This window comes from Schistocerca cancellata, chromosome 3, assembly GCF_023864275.1.
Source record: "Schistocerca cancellata isolate TAMUIC-IGC-003103 chromosome 3, iqSchCanc2.1, whole genome shotgun sequence".
Taxonomy (NCBI): domain Eukaryota; kingdom Metazoa; phylum Arthropoda; class Insecta; order Orthoptera; family Acrididae; genus Schistocerca; species Schistocerca cancellata.
In genome coordinates this window covers 943,849,084-943,868,873 of record NC_064628.1, presented here as the reverse complement: position 1 = coordinate 943,868,873, position 19,790 = coordinate 943,849,084, and the positions used below count along the sequence as shown (strand labels likewise).

The 19,790-nt window shown below is 43.9% G+C and overlaps 1 protein-coding gene across 1 annotated transcript in view; it reads right to left on the bottom strand.

The window, feature by feature from the left end:
* The window catches only part of LOC126176671 (collagen alpha-1(XV) chain-like), a 241,260-nt gene that overhangs the window by 204,259 nt on the left and 17,211 nt on the right, over positions 1 to 19,790 (bottom strand). The window contains exons 3-5 of the mRNA XM_049923830.1: positions 9,746 to 9,895; positions 6,860 to 6,965; positions 1,608 to 1,768 (exon numbers count right to left, since the gene is read on the bottom strand). Coding sequence (XP_049779787.1) covers positions 1,608 to 1,768; positions 6,860 to 6,944 — 246 coding nt within the window. The 5' untranslated portion in view covers positions 6,945 to 6,965; positions 9,746 to 9,895. The remainder of the gene's footprint in view (positions 1 to 1,607; positions 1,769 to 6,859; positions 6,966 to 9,745; positions 9,896 to 19,790) is intronic.

The following is a 19,790-nucleotide window of genomic DNA, read 5'->3' as shown; positions in this document are numbered from 1 at the left end:
TGATATCTGGCATTGTTCTTGATACCTCGCCATACAGAATTGTTGGGTAGAAGTAAGTTCACAGAGAAAGCCGTCTAAACCCTCATGGGTTAGAAAATGAGATGAGTGGTTAGTAATATTGAATCCCTCGTTAAGATGGTGAACAAATTTAAAGCGAGACCTTGGTGTTCAGTAGCTTGATGCAACCCTCGTGACTGAAGATTCTTGCTTTTCAAAACTTACATGCATTTTTTAAATATCAAGTACATATCATACCCATCTCGAGCTGTGAACATGCCTTGCATGTAGTTGTTTGTTGTGGGTCTCTGATACCTAATATAAACCCTAAAACACGCATTATGCTTTATTCGCATTAAATTAGAAATGGTAATTTCATCTAAGAATATATCTTCGGGTAAGTCCTCCGCTAATCATTTGGATTTTCCTTGCCCAACTCGTTGGACAAAAGTACCCAATATTCATCAACGTTTGTTGTTGTTGTTGTTGTTGTTGTTGTTGTGGTCTTCAGTCCAGAGACTGGTTCGATGCAGCTCTCCATGCTACTCTATCCTGAGCAAGCCTCTTCATCTCCCAGTACCTACTGCAACCTACATCCTTCTGTGTCTGTTTAGTGTATTCATCTCTTGGTCTCCCTCTATGATTTTTACCCTCCACGCTGCCCTCCAATGCTAAATTTGTAATCCCTTGATGCCCCAGAACATGTCCTACCGACCGGTCCCTTCTTCTTCTCAAATTGTGCCACAAACTCCTCTTCTCCTCAACTGTATTCAATACCTCCTCATTAGTTATGTGATCTAGCCACCTAATCTTCAGCATTCTTCTGTAGCACCGCATTTCAAAAGCCTCTATTCTCTTCTTGTCCAAACTATTTATCGTCCATACATGGCTACACTCCATACAAATACTTTCAGAAACGACTTCCTGACACTTAAATCTATACTGAATATTAACAAATTTCTCTTCTTCGGAAACGCTTTCCCTGTCATTACCAGTCTATATTTTATATATTATCTACTTCGAGCATCATCAGTTATTTTGCTCCGCAAATAACAAAACCCCTATACTATTTTACGTGTGGTATGTAGCAAATGTATATATGATGATTTTCGATTCCTATTGTTTATTCGTAAATGGGCTACGCGTCCTGCTTCATATTCAGTCCCGTAGGGAGATTATTCACACAAACGAGATCTGGGAGAGAAACCATTGTCTGTTGTTGGTCGCTACTGCAGTTCCGTTTGGAATTAATAACATGTCTAGAGGCTTACCATAGGTCCATAGGTCTCTTTACACGATAATACACCAACGAAGTAAGTCAGTTACTTGTCTGGGTGCCTTTTAGCAAACCCAGGCGACTCTGTCACACACACACACACACACACACACACACACACACACACACACACACACACTAGACAATATGAATAAGCTGTTCTCTCATTATACGTCTCGCAAAACACTGCAGCAACACACGAAACGTAACTTCGAAATGTAACGTAAACAAAAGTTTGTCCTGTGATCTTATGTTTAGAGTGTCGGCATGTCGTTGGGATAGTGTGTGTTATTAAGATATGATCCAGAATTTGCGTCGGTGAGCGGCTACTGACCCTCGTCATGGCGTCTGTGGTGTCGAAGGTCACGGCGCCCGGGACGATCTTCACGTTCCGGTGCTCCTCCTCGTCGTAGCCGGCCTTCTCTCCCCTGAAGCGCTCTTCGAACGCCGTCCGGTGGGTGTGGCCGCTCCCATTGTACTCCTGGGCCGCCGGACCTGCCAAAGTGCGATCGTGTGTTACCCGCTGCGATCACCGACACGAACACGAAGCTATAGCTAACTACGGACAACGAATCGAACTTATCGACTGATGCACTTCTCATTAAGCGAAAGGATACAGTAATATATTTTATTATGTTCAAATGTTTCTTTCCAGATTAGTTACTCTACATCCGCATGTATATACATATTCCGCAGGCCACCGCGTGGTACGTGGCGGAGGGTACACTGTACAACTTTCCTGTTCCACTCGCAAACGGAGCCGAAATTTCAACAGAAAGAAATGGAGTGAAAATTTTTCGTAACATAAATAGAAAAAGGAAAGGAAAAATAGTGTGTATTGTTAACACACCTGCAGTAATTTTCTCAGTAACGCAATTTTTCTGAACTCAACACTATGCACTTTTTTCTTCATAAAAGTCTTACAGCGAGAAACTAATACCTTTCTTCGTAGCTGCACGCTTCCTGAAACGTGAATCACATGTCAAGTGCCAACAGTCAGAATACTGCTGCACCTTTTATAAAGACATTAGTATGGAAGGTAAAGATACTGTGAGACGGAGATAACACAATGCGCCGCGGTTCTAATGTGTAGTGATTTTGTTTGTGAAAAAATTACGCAGTATTTGAGTTTCACGTAGAAACTATTTTTTCATTATAGTAAAATAAACATCAAATCTTAAATACCTTTTAACAAGAACTGAAACACGTCTCATCAAAAAATTCGGAACGCAATACGTTAAGACCAGTAGACTAGTTTTTAGTAGGCCACTGGTTTCCCAGGTAGGACGTACAAATACAAAATTATCTCAATACTGATCAAAAACAGAAGTATTCGATTCAGGAAGCTACTCTCTCAGTATCAGATTTTGATCGACCACGGTCGTTATCGTCCTCGATTAACGGAGGAGTCTACAAAAAGCCTACGTATAGAAACTGAGCTATAATTTTACAATATCGACCGTTGTCATCTTCTAAAAACTTCTTCCTGCTCTTACGCTTCTTCTACGTCTATATCATCCGCTGTTCATCCACTCAGTTGCTTCCAGCGTAAAAAAATGAAACCTTCCACGTTGTGGGATACGTCTCTTTCAGAAACACTGGTCTGGGACTGTCACCTCAATGCATACATACACTCATAGAAAGAGATCCGTTTAACTAAAGAAACACTGTTTTGTTCCTTGATTCACAATTTTATTTCTAATGTTACTGCACAACCTAGGTTTCGGGTTATAAGACCATTTTCAAGAACATTACTGATCCCCAAAGACTATGATGCACAGATAAACATGATGACAAAGCAAAGATAATCATCTCAACTTCTTGACGTATCGAACCATAGCTTAATGTAAAATTACGGCAATGACCATTTTTAACAAATTACTTGATCATTGACATGATTTTACATTAAGCTATGGATCGATACCTTAAGAAGTTGAGATGATTATCTTTGCCTTGTCATCATGTTTATCTGTGCATTATAATCTTTAGGAATCAGTAATGTTCTTAAAAATGGGCTTATAACACGGGAAACCTAGGATGTCCAGTAACATTAATAATGAAATTGTGAAATAAGGCGAAAAATAGTCTTTGTTAGTTCATTTACAGTGTTTCACCAAGAACCCACAGTTGATTCAATTAAAATGAGATCCTTTTTTTTACTTTATAAACTGCAAGACAATTCTGAAATGAAAATATTTTGCTTATAGTGCGTTAACAATGTAATGACATTAAAAATGTTGCAAAGTTACTAACACTACTTTGATTTCGTTACAACTGAAAACAAACTTTTTCAGGATTAAAGAAAGTCACGTACCCGTATCCTCGAGAGAATGCCTGAGTTCCTCCAGGTATGCTAACTCTTCAAGTGCCCTAATCTCTTCCAAACGCCGTCGTCGTCCTTATGAGAATCCACAAGTGAGCAGCGTGTAACAAAACAAATTTCCTTTTTTTTTACCATAAACATCTGTGTAGAGTAGTTTTTCAGTTACGGACTTCTACATCACGCTGTACGATCATACATTGGCTTTCATTAACTACAAATAATTGAGACAAATCACCGAATATTTTACTACATTAGTAGTGGTGCAAAATGTTAACACTTACTGATTTCGCTTGGGTCATATTTGTATAAGAACAGTTGTGATTAAGAGGTGATGCAACTATTGCAGAAAGCTTTGTTGAAATAGTATCTCCGAAATTGTCTGAGGAAGATGGTAATCGTCGCATTAACCTCAAAATTACACTTATGGGTATAAGTAACGACAAGATAAGAAATCAGGTCAAAACAATCAAAGGGGGAAAGGCCATTGGACTTCATAGGATATCAACACGATTCTACATAGAGTATGCGAAAGAACGCGCGTCTTTTCTAGCGCCAGTCTACCGTAGATCGTTGGAGGTGGCAATCTTTCTTAGCGGCTTTAATAACGTGCAGGCAATTACCGTTTACAAGAAGGGAAGTCGAACAGACGAACAAAACTGTGGGTTTATATCGCTAAGTCGGAGAACGAAAAATCTCCTCCGTAGGAATCAAGACGGGTTCCGCAAACGACAGTCGTGTGGTACACAGCTTCCTCTGCCTGTCCACGAGACCCAGCAGGAAGCCTTATGTATTTTAACTTCCAGAAAGCATTCGAAAGAGTTCCGCAGTGCTGCGTAATGAATAAAATAGTAGTGTACGGAATACCAGACCAAATGTGGGATTGGGCTGAGCAGTTCCTAACAAACACAACGCAGCGTGTCACTCTTAACATCCTAATACGCTAATGTAATTTCAGACCACTGGACGACTATTGGATGGCTAGATCACTTTATATTCCAGTACGCTATATAATACAGGAATTTGATTCCTATTGCCCCGTTTTCAAACAACTGTGAGACATGGCACATTTTCTATTTACAAATTGATTTACTGCAAAATAGGTACGCATAAATAGAGGCATACATGTGAGGATAGAAATGTTGCTGACGAATTGACCGAGGTGTAATTGATGGTCAGACAAAAAAAGGCTTAAAACTGAGGAGCAACAAGAGGCACCGACACTGAACGTGGTGCTTCGCCATTTGCGAAATATGAAATAATGGTACTCCGTACAGAGTGGAAGTTTCTCTTGTGTCATTGGACAGCAAACTTTCTACGATTTTTATTCATCTCAAAGTGCAAACAACTTTCTGTGGAGGGCAACCACAGTTCAGGGACATTATGAATAACAATAACAACACTCAGCTCCCCAAAACAATTTAAATATCACAAAAATTGCAACAACTAAAGAGTCAAGAATGAGGAGGTGTTTCCAAAAGCCGCATAGCTGTATGAAGGTGTTTTATTCGCAGTTACCGTTTTCTCGTTACTGTAGACGCATCTCCAGGTTTATAATGGAAATATAACCATTATAAAACTGAAGTTGCGTCTATAATGGCATGAAAGTGGTAGTTGCAAATAAAGCACTTTCATGCAGCTATGCGGTTTCTGGAAACACCTCACCGTTCTTGACTTTTTAGTTGCGAAAACTTTAACGTTTATTGAGTGTCGTTATTGTTGTTCATAAATTCGAAGTTTCTCTAGTGATGCAAACTTTTTCGCTGTAACGGACAGGCACGAAATGGTTGCAAAAGTAGCTTATAAATTGTGAAAATGCAGCTTTCCATGCTACTGTATCCTGAGCAAGCCTTTATTCAAGAGCAAGACTTTATTCAAGAAGAAAAGGGCGTGGGCAGCGAGAGAGGCAAACATCAATTTTAAAAACGTCTTTCCTCACAAGGGAACCTCCCCATCCCACCCCCCTCAGATTTACTTATAAGTTGGCACAATGGATAGACCTTGAAAAACTGAACACAGATCAATCGAGAAAACAGGAAGAAGTTTTGTGGAACAATGAAAAAAAAGCAAAATATACAAACTGAGTAGTCCATGCGCAAGATAGGCAACATCGAGGATACTGTGAGCTCAGAAGCGCCGTGGTCCCGTGGTTAGCGTGAGCAGCTGCGGAATGAAAGGTTCTTGGTTCAAGTCTTCCCTTGAGCGAAAAGTTTTAATTTTTGATTTTCAGACAATTATCAAAGTTGAGGCACTCAAACATAATCAACTTCGCTCTCCAAAATTCCAGGACATGTTCAGATTTGCTTGGACATATGCAGGATTTGACGGTCTACAGACGGAAAAATTTTAAAACGTTAAAAACATATGTTTTAACAGAGCACAGGGAAAACTGTGCGGCTGTGAAACTGTTGCATTTATTTGTTGCAGTTTATGTGAAAACTCTTATGTTTTCATCACTTTTTTGGGAGTGATTATCACATCCACAAGGAAGCCTAAATCGGGCAAGGTAGAAGAATCTTTTTACCCATTCGCCAAGTGTACATGTTAGGTGGGTCGACAACATATTCTTGTCATGTGACGCAGATGTCGTCACCAGTGTCGTATAGACTATATCAGACGTGTTTTCCCGTGGAGGAATCGGTTGACCTATGACCTTGCGATCAAATGTTTTCGGTGCCCATTGGAGAGGCACGTCCTTTCGTCTACTAATCGCACGGTTTTGCGGTGCGGTCGCAAAACACAGGCACTAAACTTATTACAGTGAACAGAGACGTCAATGAACGAACCGACGGATCATAACTTTGCGAAAATAAACTTTCCACTCGAGCAAATACTTGAACCAAGGACCTCTCATTCCGGAGCTGCTCACGCTAACCACGGGACCACGGTGCTCCTGAGCTCACCATATCCTTAATGTTGCTTATCTTGCCCATGGACTACTCAGTTTGTATATTTTGCTTTTTTTTTCATAGTTCCACACAACGTCTTCCTGTTTTCTCGATTGATCTGTGTTCAGTTTCTCAAGGCCTATCCACTGTGCCAACTTATAACTAAATATGAGGAGGGTGCGATGGGGAGGTTCCCTTGTCAGACGTGACTATGACGCTAGAAATTATAAACAGCTGAGTCATTACAAATTTCGAAGGCAGCTTGTATAGACTATAATCGAAGACGTGAAGTAAAAGAAGTTAACTCACGGCATGTTCGCACGGGTAGGTATGAAGCAAAAGAAGTTAATTCACGGCATGTTGGCACAGCTGACGTACCTGTCCTGCCGGCGTTCGGGTCGTCGTACTGCAGGAAGCGGAAGCTGGGCGCCCCCGGCTCTCCGGGCTCGCCCTTCTGGCCCATCACGGACACACCCGGAGGACCCTGGAAAAGCCACGGTGCATGCCAGCTGGTTAACAAAGGCGCCGCCCCTGTCACTTCTGTGTCGGCCATCAATACTTACGATTAAAATTAATCAATAGTAGCAAGTTATTTATACTGTTCACGTCATATTACCAATATTTTGCAAACAGCGCAAATAAAGAAAGTGCTTTCCACAATATTTTGCTCCTTCCGTAGCTTTCTCTTGGACAGTAGCAAGCAAAACGTCTTGCTTCAGACACGAGTGCGAGACTAGGTTCATACGAATTCTTCAAAAATTGTTTCTACAAAATAAATTATTAGACTAATCTACCTGAAGGTCTACAGTTTTCCACAGTTTACAATTGACATATCTTTTACTCAACCCTTTACAATTGACGTATATCTTTTACTCAACTCTTTAACATCTTTAACCCAAGTGGCACGCTGCACGTTTTCGCCTACAGTGCACCATGGATGCCAGGAGCAAATTGCTCTTTAGAGGGAACTTCCACCAGCGGTGAGTGTTCTAGTTCCTGGCTTTTGGCAGCTGTTATATGCGAGGAATCACTGGGAAATTTCCAATAACTGTGTGCTCGTGGATTTGTGCTGGCCAAAGCTGCGATGCTAGACAACCCAAAAATAGGTCAAGATACGATATTGCAGAGCTGTGTTGGTGAGAAGAACAATGGAGTGTAACTTCGAATGTCAGAAGGAACAGGCACTGTGGCGACTACAACCGTTACGAATTACACGAGGTACATTTGCAGTTGCGAATGCGAAGAGGGAATGAGGGAATGACGACAATGAAAATTTACGCTGTATGTGTTTCATGACGGCTGTAGTCGTCGTAGTGCTTGTTCCTACGGGCATGCATGCGTGCCGCAAGGAACATTGCACTGCTCTTCTCAAGAATACAGGCACTGAAATATCGTATTTATACAGCGATACCAGGCACCGACTCTCAATTAAAATATCCTCTCCTGTAAGAGAATTACGTACATAATATGTGTAGGGAGTACAGGTTGTGACTCTGGAACGACGACATACGGGAGTTTGGTTCTGGCCGTGCGTCGTGCACGGACACCCGAAGCGGTTAAGGCGATCGCTCGCTTTGAGCGAGAAATACACGTTCGAGTCCCAGCCAGGCACAAATTTTCATTGTCGTCATTTCCTCATACAGCGCATGCTTGTTCGCATTCGCAACTGCGATTATATTTCATGTGTAGTATGGTTTATGATTGTTATCAATATAATCCATACAGATTGTGTACCACGGAAAGGGACGACTGGGAGAGTTGCGAAATAACTTGCAACTCAAATCCTAGTAATAATAACTACACAGGAAAGTGCTCTTAGGCATCTTTTTCGTAATCTGCTCACTGAAGGTATATAGAGGTCCCCAGATTTACGACCAGTTAATACAAAATCCATGTTATTAACGAGCAGATAACATCCTCAGCAGGTTCTGTTCTATGGAACAAAAAAGTTCCTATGTAATGACTGGAGAGGGACTCGCAGGCACTATCTGCCAATGTGCAGAGAATTCTCGGTCAATTAACAGCACTGCTGACGTTCTTGGCTGGTACTTGGAGTGACCTGAACCATACCTAGCGCGGCTGGGTGGCTCAGTGATCAGTCATCCCCAGAGAGATTCAGCGATGGATTCGTTGTTAGCCACAAGCTGGGAAACTATTTTATATGACGACGGATTTAAGATACTGTCCAGCATTGTATTAACGGAATTTATTAACCATACAAATTGCACCTGAGTGCAACATTCACAATATGTAATCAAATAGGGAGGTATGCCACGTGCAGTAATGTACTTTACGTATTCTATAATTGCTTTTCTTTCCAGGATGTCTGTCGTATTCTGTATAAGAGCTAAAACGATTGCGGTTAACCGCAGTCAGCAATGTTTTATCGCACTCTGTGATTAAAATCCAAACGCTAATATGCCTATCGTATTGACGGAAATCTGAGGGTAGTTTGAGGCGAACTGCGTGAGCGTATGGCTGATGTGTTGACGTGGTAAGACTCCGAGGCAGCTACACATCCTGGCGTCGGACGATGCGGTAGTGGCCGACCTGAACTGTGCCAGGAGTGTGACTCGACCAGTTGCTCGCATTGCTCACTCTCTGAGCCAAAGCCTTCAGCGACATCTCAAACTACGACACTGGGTTCTTACGACTTATCTAAGCAATTTCACAGTTAGCTTCACACATTCTGTAAAAGAAAAATACTGCACTGAGAAACAAAGTGCAGAGAGTGGGCAAATATACTGGCCCAGAAAATGTTTCATGCACGTTATGACAGACAAACCAATCACAAAGTCTACACGGATTGTGGAACATTGAAATTGGGTTGAATGTCTTAAGGTACCAGTTCTGATTTGTCCGCGGTGTACGAGAACAAATCAGCTGTTGTATTACAGACCGAAACTGAATACGTTAATAACTAATAACTAGAGACCAGAAAATCAGGTGTGATAAGGTAGTAAGCAAAAAAGTAGGAAGGAAACAGGAGCGCGGGGGCGTGCCCAGCCGGCCAGGTAGGTGCCCAGGGGGGGGGGGGGGGGCAGGCGAGCACGTGCCGGCCGGGACTCCGCCGTGGGGAAGGCCGCCCTACATCCTTCTATGCTCGGTGGTGACCGGCATCTGAGACAGCAGAGCGATTAACAGGTATGACTCAGAGCGTGCTCTCGCTGATTGTTGCTGTGACAGCCGTCCTGGCGGTTACTTTGTTATTGTGATCGAGGTCCAGTGGGAGGGTTGAGTGGTCCTCTATTGTGCTGTACTCACCGGCGGCCCAGGTAAGCCAGGCGGTCCTGGGACGGGTATGTATCCGACGCGGCTCTGCGACGTGGACGTGGGGGCGGAGCGTCCCGGGGGCCCAGGGGGGCCGGGGGGGCCGGGGGCCCCCACGCCGGGCTCGCCCTTCTCGCCCTTCAGCTGAAACACCAACACACACACACAATTATCTCAAGAGCATACGCATGAACACAGTATATGAGTGGGTCAAGTACTACATGTACAGCCATCAGTTGCAAATAATATTAGCTGAATATCAAGATTTCTGTCACTGTGGGCGCATCTTCTACGCAGAGCCACTAAAATAAATCATTAATTTACATTTACTGCTCCGGAGATGGCCATACAGTGACTGAAATCTGAATGTGCAATAAGCATTAACTGCGACTGACAGCTGTACGTTTGGGCACAACTGCTTCCAAAATGAATCGAACCCGATAGTACATGCGTCTTTTCGACCTGCACCAGTATCATTATTCTGGTACCGAGCGCCGCGGAATTTGAATCCGCGCCAGACGTCACGAACGTCGAAGACTCATAGAGGTACAAGCGCCGTAAGCTGTGGCGGCGCGCGCCTCCCGGCCCGCATTTAGAGTGAGAGCGCCACAGTGGAACACGAGGTTGCAGCGGCCAATAGCGGCGTCCCCGATCGAGTATTTACGCGCTTGCCTGTTGCTCACCCGCTCGACCGTCGCCTCTCCTGGACCCCCCACCACTGGACAATCCAAGCCGAGGCACGCTCCCGACTCCGTCACCTCAAACTCCTTTCTGGCCGTGCATCTTCCATACCTATAAATCCCTCATCCGCCCTATCCTTTGCTACGCCCACCCTGCCTGGATCTCCGCTCCCCCTACCTTTTCCAAATCCCTTCAGATCCTAGAACGACGTGCTCTTCGCCTTGCCTATCTCATCCGTCTCCCCTCCCCCACGCGGATCCTGTACGACCTTATTCCGTTCCCCCACCTCCTGCTTTTCCTCGAACGGTTACAGATCCTCTACACCTGCCGTAAACTCGATCCTCCTCACCCACTGGTCTCTCCCATCCTCTCCTGCCCCCGTCCACTGCTGCGCTTGTATTTCCACATCCCACTTGCTCTCCATCTCTCCACTCTCCATACCCTCTCCCCAGGTGGCTTCCGCCAGTTCCCCCTCCCTGATGATGCCCTCCTCCCCTCCATCTACCCCTCCTACCAACTTTGATTCTCCCTCCCTCTTCCTGTGTTTGTTCCTATGGGCACCCTCTCTCCCTTCTCTCCCCCTTCCCTCCCTCCCCACCCCCTCCCCGGGCTTCCCCTACCCCCATACCTCCATTCCTCCTACCATCTCCTCTGCCATTAGCATCTTTGCTCTCCCCTCTCCCCCCCACCCCCTTCTTCCCCTCTTGGCAGGTCCCCGGACTCGCACGCGTTAAGTGGATCATCGCCTAGTGTTTGTGTGTGGCGCCGTGTTCGTGCTCAAGTGTTCCAGTGTTTATTCGTTTGTGCTCCAACGTTCGCGTGTGCCATCTATCATCTCTGTGCGCGTCCACGTGCCTGAACATTCCTATCTTGGACTCTGCGCCCGTGAACGGCTCCGTGTCTTTCAATTTTGTATATCTACGTCTGTCTATCCATCCTGTCTGTTCTACGATTGTCTTCATTTGTATCTTTAGTTTTATCTGTGGCCGAAGAGCGGCGTTTTATGCCGCTGCTGGTCTACCTCTATCAGGTGTGTGAAAAAAAAAAAAAAATACAACTCAGCCGCCAGTCTAACCTCGCGTGCTTCTCAGGACATATCGCCTCAGACAGCGTATTGACTTTCGTGTTTCTGTACGAGTGGACGTCGTTGTCTTGTTTGGTTATTTACTTTGTTGTCTGTTCTGTTGTGTCGTAAGGTCCTCCGTTGGTCGTGTCCATCCTCTCCTGTTGTGTTGTTGTTCGCGGGCCACTCCGCGGCTCCCGCCGCGTTCCCGTCACTTCAACCCCGCTACCGTTCCGGTCGCCGTTACAACAATTATCATTATTATGACTTTGAAATCCACAGATAGATAAGCTGCCCATATCAATTTGCCACAAACAGGAATTTTCAGATACACACATCGAAGTACAGCGGTTCTCAAATGTTTCGCCACACCTTCAATGAACTATGGCATCCAAAATAATTAAGATATTTATACACATTTCGCTTATGTGACAGACAAACTGACAAAAATTTTTCGTGTGTGTTCCAGATTGTCGAGAGTGAAGCGTAATGACAACGATTCAAGAATAAGCTCCATGTGTGGAATTTTTTATTCAGGCCAAACAGGACATGTAGTTTCAGAGGAACTCCCGAAGATGGTATAGGAAGCATATGCGATCAAGGACGTCGATACGCCACTGGTAAAAAAAATTTCATGCGGACAGGAAGCGTGGATGTGAAACCGACACAGAACGGTTTCATGAAATGTACGAGTATTTGGACTTGCAATTATGGACAACCATTAGCTGTATAATGGAATGATGACAATGAAAATTAGTGTCGAACCGGGAATCGAACTCGGATTTTCGGCATATCTGGAGAGGTCGCCTTACCGTTTGGCAATCCGAGCAGGATTCACGGCCAGACCCAAACTTCCACATGTCGTCAACGATGTTGTCTCCAATCTGTACTCGTACGTCCATTATGTATACTTCCATACAGGGGAACAGATTTTCGCCGGCCGCCGTGGTCGAACGGTTCTAGGCGCTTCAGTCCGGAACCACGCTGCTGCTAGGGTCGCAGGTTCGAATCCTGCCTCGAGCATGGATGAGTGTGATGTCCATAGGTAAGTTGGGTTTAAGTAGTTCTAAGCCTAGGGGACTGATGACCTCAGATATTAAGTCCCATAGTGCTCAGAGCCATTTGAACCATTTTGAACCGATTTTCAAATAAGACACTCAGACGAGGGTTTCGGTCGCCACAAGATAGAGGAGAGTTTGGAGTGTGCTTTTGTGGCCTGTAGCCTTTTTCTGCCAACTGGTCAAGGACAGATTTGTGTCAGCCAAGTACAGTGTCTATAATCCGTTCATCATGATGTAAACATTGCACTATGTATTCTTCCGCGTCGGCTGGAACTTCACTGGATTTCCGTTTCACGTGGGACTGAAGCCAAGCTGTCTCGAGTACTGTCAAGTACGATGATAAGGCTACGTTTTGTGCTGTGCGTGACGCGCACATCGACTTAGCGATAATACGGTACAACCGCTTTACCGGCGCATTTGACTTGGACAGCAGTGGCCGGTCAGCTGGTACAGCTAGCCTGCTGTGACGTTGCCAGCGGAATGAAATAATGCACTGGAAATCTCCCCCAATACGCTCCTTAGACGACTACACGAAAACCGAAACACGTTATCGTTTTTAGCTAACGTACTTTTGTAATTAAAAAACAAGAGCCATTAAAATTCCTGACTTAACCACAGGGTAATTTTTCTGCATACGGTCTGTGTAACGTAAGAGAATATTGAAGGATTTTACCGTACAGTTAAATACTGAAGCCACTGAAGGTATTACTTACAATCAGCCGTCTGGTAATCTCTTATCTCCTTCCTTATACGAATCTGAGAAACACGTTTCAGTTCTGGAAGTGTCACCAGGTACGTGGATAACGAGCAAATCAACAACAGAACCCACGAAGCCAACCAGGCGCAGCATTTTATGAAGAGCCGTTCGTATATCCCGCCAGCGTTCGGCACTTACGTGTGAAAAAGCTGCGTGCGTTAGTTCCAGTACGTCTGACAGCGTAAACAGTCTTATTACTTCTCGGACCAAATCCCACTGTCTGGCTCCACATAAGTTCTCTTGGGTTCATATTGTAGCGGTACAGTAGCAAATGTAAAAATGCAGCATTTGTATGATGTCCTCGATGCTGTGAAATGATTGTTTTTCATGTTTCTAAGATACTTATATACCTCTGAGGTATAAAACGATGGACACAGTCCAAATAAAGAAGATTTAGTTCCTAATTTTTGTCTTAAAATTAAATTGTTGTGTTTTCTTAATTAAAACAACTTTTATGAAACTTCCTGACAGATTGAAACTGTTTGCCGGACCGAGACTCGAACTCGGGACCTTTGCCTTTCGCGGGCAAGTGCTCTACCACCTTTTTCTTTTTTTCCAATTTTGATCGTTGTTTATCTTTGGGTTTGGTCGTTGCGGACGTCACATGACATTCGTTTAAGTTCGCTTGTTGACCCTTCCACTCAGTTTTTTTTTATTACAGAGGCCAACCAGCTCTCTAACCGAAAACGTTGAACTACCGTGCCTGCTACCAACTGATTTACCCAAGCATGAGTCACGACCCGTCCTCACAGCTTCAGTTCCGCCGATTCTATCTTTCTTCCAGGAGTGCTAGTTCTGCAAGGTTCGCAGAAGAACTTCTGTTAAGTTTGGAAGGTAGGAGACGAGGTACTGCCAGAATTGAAGCTGTGAGGACGGGTCGTGAGTCGTGCTTGAGTAGCTCAGTTGCTGCCGGCACGGTTAACTCAGCGTGTTCGGTCAGAGGGTTAGCTGCTCTCTGTAATAAAAAAACTGAGTTAATTGATCAACGACGAACTGAATCGGGTGTGTTGCGACGTCCGCCACGAGCAGAAGCAACGAACAAACACGAACAAAATGAAATTAAAAAAAAAAATTAAGAATTTGTGTTTGAAATGAGAAGAGGAAATTCGTGTATGTTTAATAATTACGAGATGTAGGTATATCAAATTGAACGAGAAGAAAAAAGACACTGACGAGATTTGAGCCAGCACACGGAAAACCTTTATGTAGTTTATATTCCATTACGCTACCGACTGCGTTACACGTTCAATCAAGTTCTGATAATCAACTGGAGTATACAAACGATGGGAAAACTTCAAAGCCGATTATCTCCGTAAATTTATGAAAAACATTAAGGACAGCCTATTTCTCGGCTCTTTTTACGTTTTTCACGCGCATGTTTCACTACGGAACAGAAAGCAGCATCAGCCATTTTCATACTGCACATTGTCCGCCCCAGTAGCTGAGTGGTCAGCGTGACGGATTGCCGTCCTCCGGGCCCGGGTTCGATTCCCGGCTGGGTCGGAGATTTTCTCCGCTCAGGGACTGGGTGTTGTGTTGTGTTCATCATCATTTCATCCCCATCCGGCGTGCAGGTCGCCCAATGTGGCGCCGACTGTAATAAGACCTGCGCCAAGGCGGCCGGACCTGCCCCGCGAGGGGCCTCCCGGCCAATGACGCCAAACGCTCATTTCCATACTGCACATTAACAACACAACGGTGCAGATGCTGTGACTGTACACGATTTTTGGAATGAAAATTACGTAGCTAAAGCGTGATTCAGAACACCTTTGATGGATGTTAATACATTCTAAATATCTTAAAGTTTCATTTAACGTAACTTAGTAATAAGATACCTAATACATAGGTAGGACCTACTTCCAAGAGCGTAACACCACCAGCGTACGTGTGCTACGGCTTCTGACCAATAATATCGTTTGTGTTTGTTTACATCAGGTTTATTTTTATGGTGAACGGATTATAGTGATTGTATCTTGTAAGGGACGGTTCATGGCAGGCACATGTCGGACAGCGTGGCCGTGAGTTCAGTATCGTGGTTTTAACAATTACCCTTCTTACAAACTGTGAATGTGTGATTGTGCACCTCGACATGAGAGGTCTGTGAAACTTCGCATTGTGATTATTACGCTGTGAGCGTGGTTAGATTGCACAAATATTTGTAAAGATATTAGTATGCCTTAATGTTGAGTAGGTAGAATACTAGGATTTTGAGAATATTGTTCTTGCTGTGACTTAAGTCTTATGTATGGTTGAAACTGCACCGTACATTACATAGTCCGCTGCACAGCACCTAGTTGAAGAAGTGCTATTGTTATTGCCAGTGAATTTGTTTTTCTCCAGTCAGTACGTACGTCGTAACTCGTACGTCGTAACTGTACCAGGTTGATACTCAGCGATAATAAAATAGTACTGACGAGCTTCTAATAATTATAAAGGCCTCCTTGAGGAACAAATGTAGGAGAGGTACTTTTGTCAGCAAAGGCTGTACAGCATTTGCTACAGGGCGTCCAAGACACAGCCTGCCTCTGCCCCCCCAACCTGCAGCAAACGTGAGTTGGAACGCTCCACAGTGCTGTCGAGGCACGTCTGGAAGCGCTCCACACTGTGTCACCCAACCAACGAAAGGTATCGAGCTCACTGTGTGGAGATAAGCTTGTGGACCACCAGCGCATAAACTGACGCTTACTCCCAAAGGGGGGCTCAGCAACACTGCAGGGGTAACATTGTTAATATGGGTTCCCATCGTCAATTTGCCCCTCACGACAAAGTTTATATCCACTCAAAGTTTTTCGTTACAATCTGTATAGCGCCGTTCTATCGGAAAAGAGAACCATTTGGTCAGAGACACGTGCGGCCCATTACACTGTTCTACAAAAAAAAAAAAAAAAAAAAAAAAAAAAAAAAAAAAAAAAAAAAAAAAAAAAAAAAAAAACTTTTTTTCTATTTCTGATAAAAATATTGTGATCCTAGTTGTATTTTGAGTGCTGAATTGAAAACTGTTTTTTGGTTTTTTTCTGTCAGGGATAGTTTATGAGTAATCGCAATTTTATTTCTCTTTTCAGTTTCTGATATAGTGCAGCAAACGTGAGGTGAAATTCGACAAACAAATGCACATCTTTATGATGTTATAAGTTCGTCACATTAATAGAGGGTGAGATCTAACATATAACACAGTAACCCTTGTGTATAAACTTTGAAGCATTTATTTGAAATGAGAAATTACAGAAAATTAACAAACAATGAGCCACTGCCTTATAATGCACATAACTTTTTTTCTCTTGTATTGTGAATCTTTCTTCTCTCGAATGATATTCCAGCAATAATCTGCTAACATAGAAGGTACCCACTTCCCTTCATAGCGCCTTTCTATGGTAGAAATGTCTTTATGGAATCTTTCCCCATGTTCATCCGATACGTCACTACAACTCTCTGTGAAGTAGTCCAGATGAGAGTCCATCATATGTACCTTCAAAGACATATTGCATCCCAAATCCTGATATGCTTTGATCATATCCTTCACCATTGCTTTGTAGTTATTAGCTCTTCTTCTTCCAAGGAAGTTTTCCGACACCATCTTGAAACAGTCCCAGGCGGTTTTTTCTTTATCAGTTAAACATGCTTCAAAATTTGCATCTCTCTACAGTTCCCTGATTTGTGGGCCCACAAATACACCTTCCTTTATTTTTGCAGCTGAAAGACGGGGGAATTTGGTAGCTAGATATGCAAACCCACAGCCTGTTGGATCCATGGCCTTCACGAATTGTTTCATCAGGCCAAGTTTGATGTGAGGCGGTGGAAGTAGTATATATTCAGGAGCTACCAGACTTTCACGTTGTACATTCTTTTCGCCAACTTTACATCTTCGCCTAGGCCATTTCTTTTTCACGTAGTGAGAATTTCGGTCTCGACTATCCCACTAGCAAAGAAAACAGGCATACTTTGTGTAGCCTTGTTGCATTCCCAGTACCATAGCAATTACCTTGAAATCTGCACATATTTTCCATTTGTGTTCATTGTATTTTAATGAATTTAGCATCCCTTGTACGAATTCGTAATTCTCTTTTGTCAAACTAGCACAAGCTACTGGAACAGAGGGTATTTCTATTTCCGTTATGGAGCAAAACACCATTCAGACTTGTTTTCGATGCATCTATGAAAAGTCTCCACTCCTGTGAAATATAAGTGAAGTTCAGCACTTTCATCAGGCCAGCAACGTCATTGCAAAATGTCAGTGCTTCGTCAGTTGAAAAATGAGAAATAAAGGCATGTTCTCTGTGCCTGAACACACTGATTTTAGTACTTCGGTGCAGTAGATTATACTCGTGTAATCTTGAACCAAGCAGCTGCGCCTTTTGTTTACTTAGTACTAGATCACGTACTAAATCATTTAAATCTGCCTGTGTTAACAAATGTGGGGATGACTCACTTGTGCAGTGATATAAAGAATCATCATGTGTGATTTCTTCAGTACTACTTATTTCACTGTCACTCGGGATTTGACGTCGAGCTCTTGAAGATACTGGAAGGTTGTCGGAATGCTACTGCACTGGCATTCTCGCTGAAGGCGGATCTGGGTAAACAATGTGCCTCTTCGACTTCTTGTTTGTAAAACCCTGAATTTTTGTTAGGCAGCAATAACAATCAGTAACATGGTCCTTAGGCTCCCTCCACACCATGGGAACAGCAAACAACGCCACATTCGCTTTACCTTTCCACCACTGAATTAGTTTGCAGTAACATGTAGCACAACAGAAATGTGGTGCCCATTCTTTATCTTGGACTCCTACCTCTACTCCAAAGTAATGTTTGTATGCTTTCTTTATGACTGAAGAAATTTTCTTCCTATTTCTGGCAAAAGTGAACTTCCCACAGATGTAGCAGAAGTTGTCCGGCTTATATCGACATCCACGACGACGTGGCATTTCTGCAAATTTAAAAATACCACTTTGCTAATACACCTGTATTAAATTAATAGTAGGGAACTAGAGGAACGCTGATGTGTAAAAACAAGCAGTCGTTTTACCTTCAGCACCAGGCTGAATCAGTTTCCACACAGGAACTAAAAAATTCAACCGTGCTCGGAAATATGACAGACAGTTACTTGTCAGCCAAAACACCAATTCATTAAGACTGACACAAATTGCGGCTAACACCACTGTTCTAAACTCGATGCACCTGCCCCTAGGAGGCGTGAAGCTTTACTGCCGAGGCAGCGACCGGCTGTCGCCGTTCGAGTTAATGAGATGTTTCAGGTGGTCTTAATGACACAGGTGTGGCGGGGGATAACCTAATGATGTCCGATTCTTCCCCCCTGCTGTTGCACAAGAAATTATCACGTTCTATCACTACTGGATGCGGCAACATACCCGTATTTCTCTATAACGTCTCTGTGTTTGCCATGAATTGTGAATATACATATATATACATATTACATAAAAAGTATCCCTGACAACGATATTTTGTTTACATATTTGAATTTCCCACGGTAAAATGGTCTAGAAGCACATACTTTAATATCAGAAATAGAACCCATGTCGAACAGTGTAATTACTGTGACTTCACGTAATATTATGGCAATGACGTACCGTTGTTCGCAGATGGGTTCCTACCACTCTACCACTCAGGAGCTTGTGTACGTCATTACTAAAGAGATATTGCTGGCTGATGCAAAGGAGAGTAAAGTAAACTAACAGAAGATCATATTATGGACAAGTTCGCGGATTATATGATGGTCTCGCTAGCACGGAATCTGAATAACTGCATTCCTTCTTCTTCCTCTTCTTTTAAGTAATTGCCAACGGCCTTGCCGCAGTGGTAACATCGGTTCCCTTCAGATCACCGAAGTTAAGCGCTGTTGGCCTGGTCTAGCACTTGGATGGCTCACCATCCGGTCTGCTGAGCGCAGTTGGCAAGCGTTGTGCACTCAGCCCTTGTGAGGCAAACTGAGCAGCTACTCGGCTGGGAAGTAGCGGCTCCGGTTTCGGAAACTGACATACGGCCGGCAGAGCGGTGTGCTGACCATATGCCCCTCCATATCCGCATCCAGTGACGCCTGTGGGCTGAGGATGACAAGGCGGCCGGTCGGTACCGTGGGCCTTTATGGCCTGTTCGGGAGGAGTTTAGTATTTTTATTAAAGAATTTATCTTTTTCACTGCGTTACTATGACCTGTGTCGGCCTCCGTTGTGAAGTAGTCAACGTGACTGCTTGCTATGCAGGGGACCCGAGTACATCACCGGTACTGCCAGGGACATTCCCTGGTGGGCGTACCCGTGGTCCTCAGTAGCAAATACCATTCGCGAAATTGCTCTGTTTCGCAGCATTCCATCTTTTACGACAGGAACGGCGAAGATTTTGGCTGACAGGTGGTGCCCGGGCACGAGTGTCAATGCGCTCAGCCTCTCTTTACATTTCCCCCACCACCATGTCATGCTGTCTGAGAATGAGGCGGGGGAAGAGGGGAAAACTGCGAATGCGC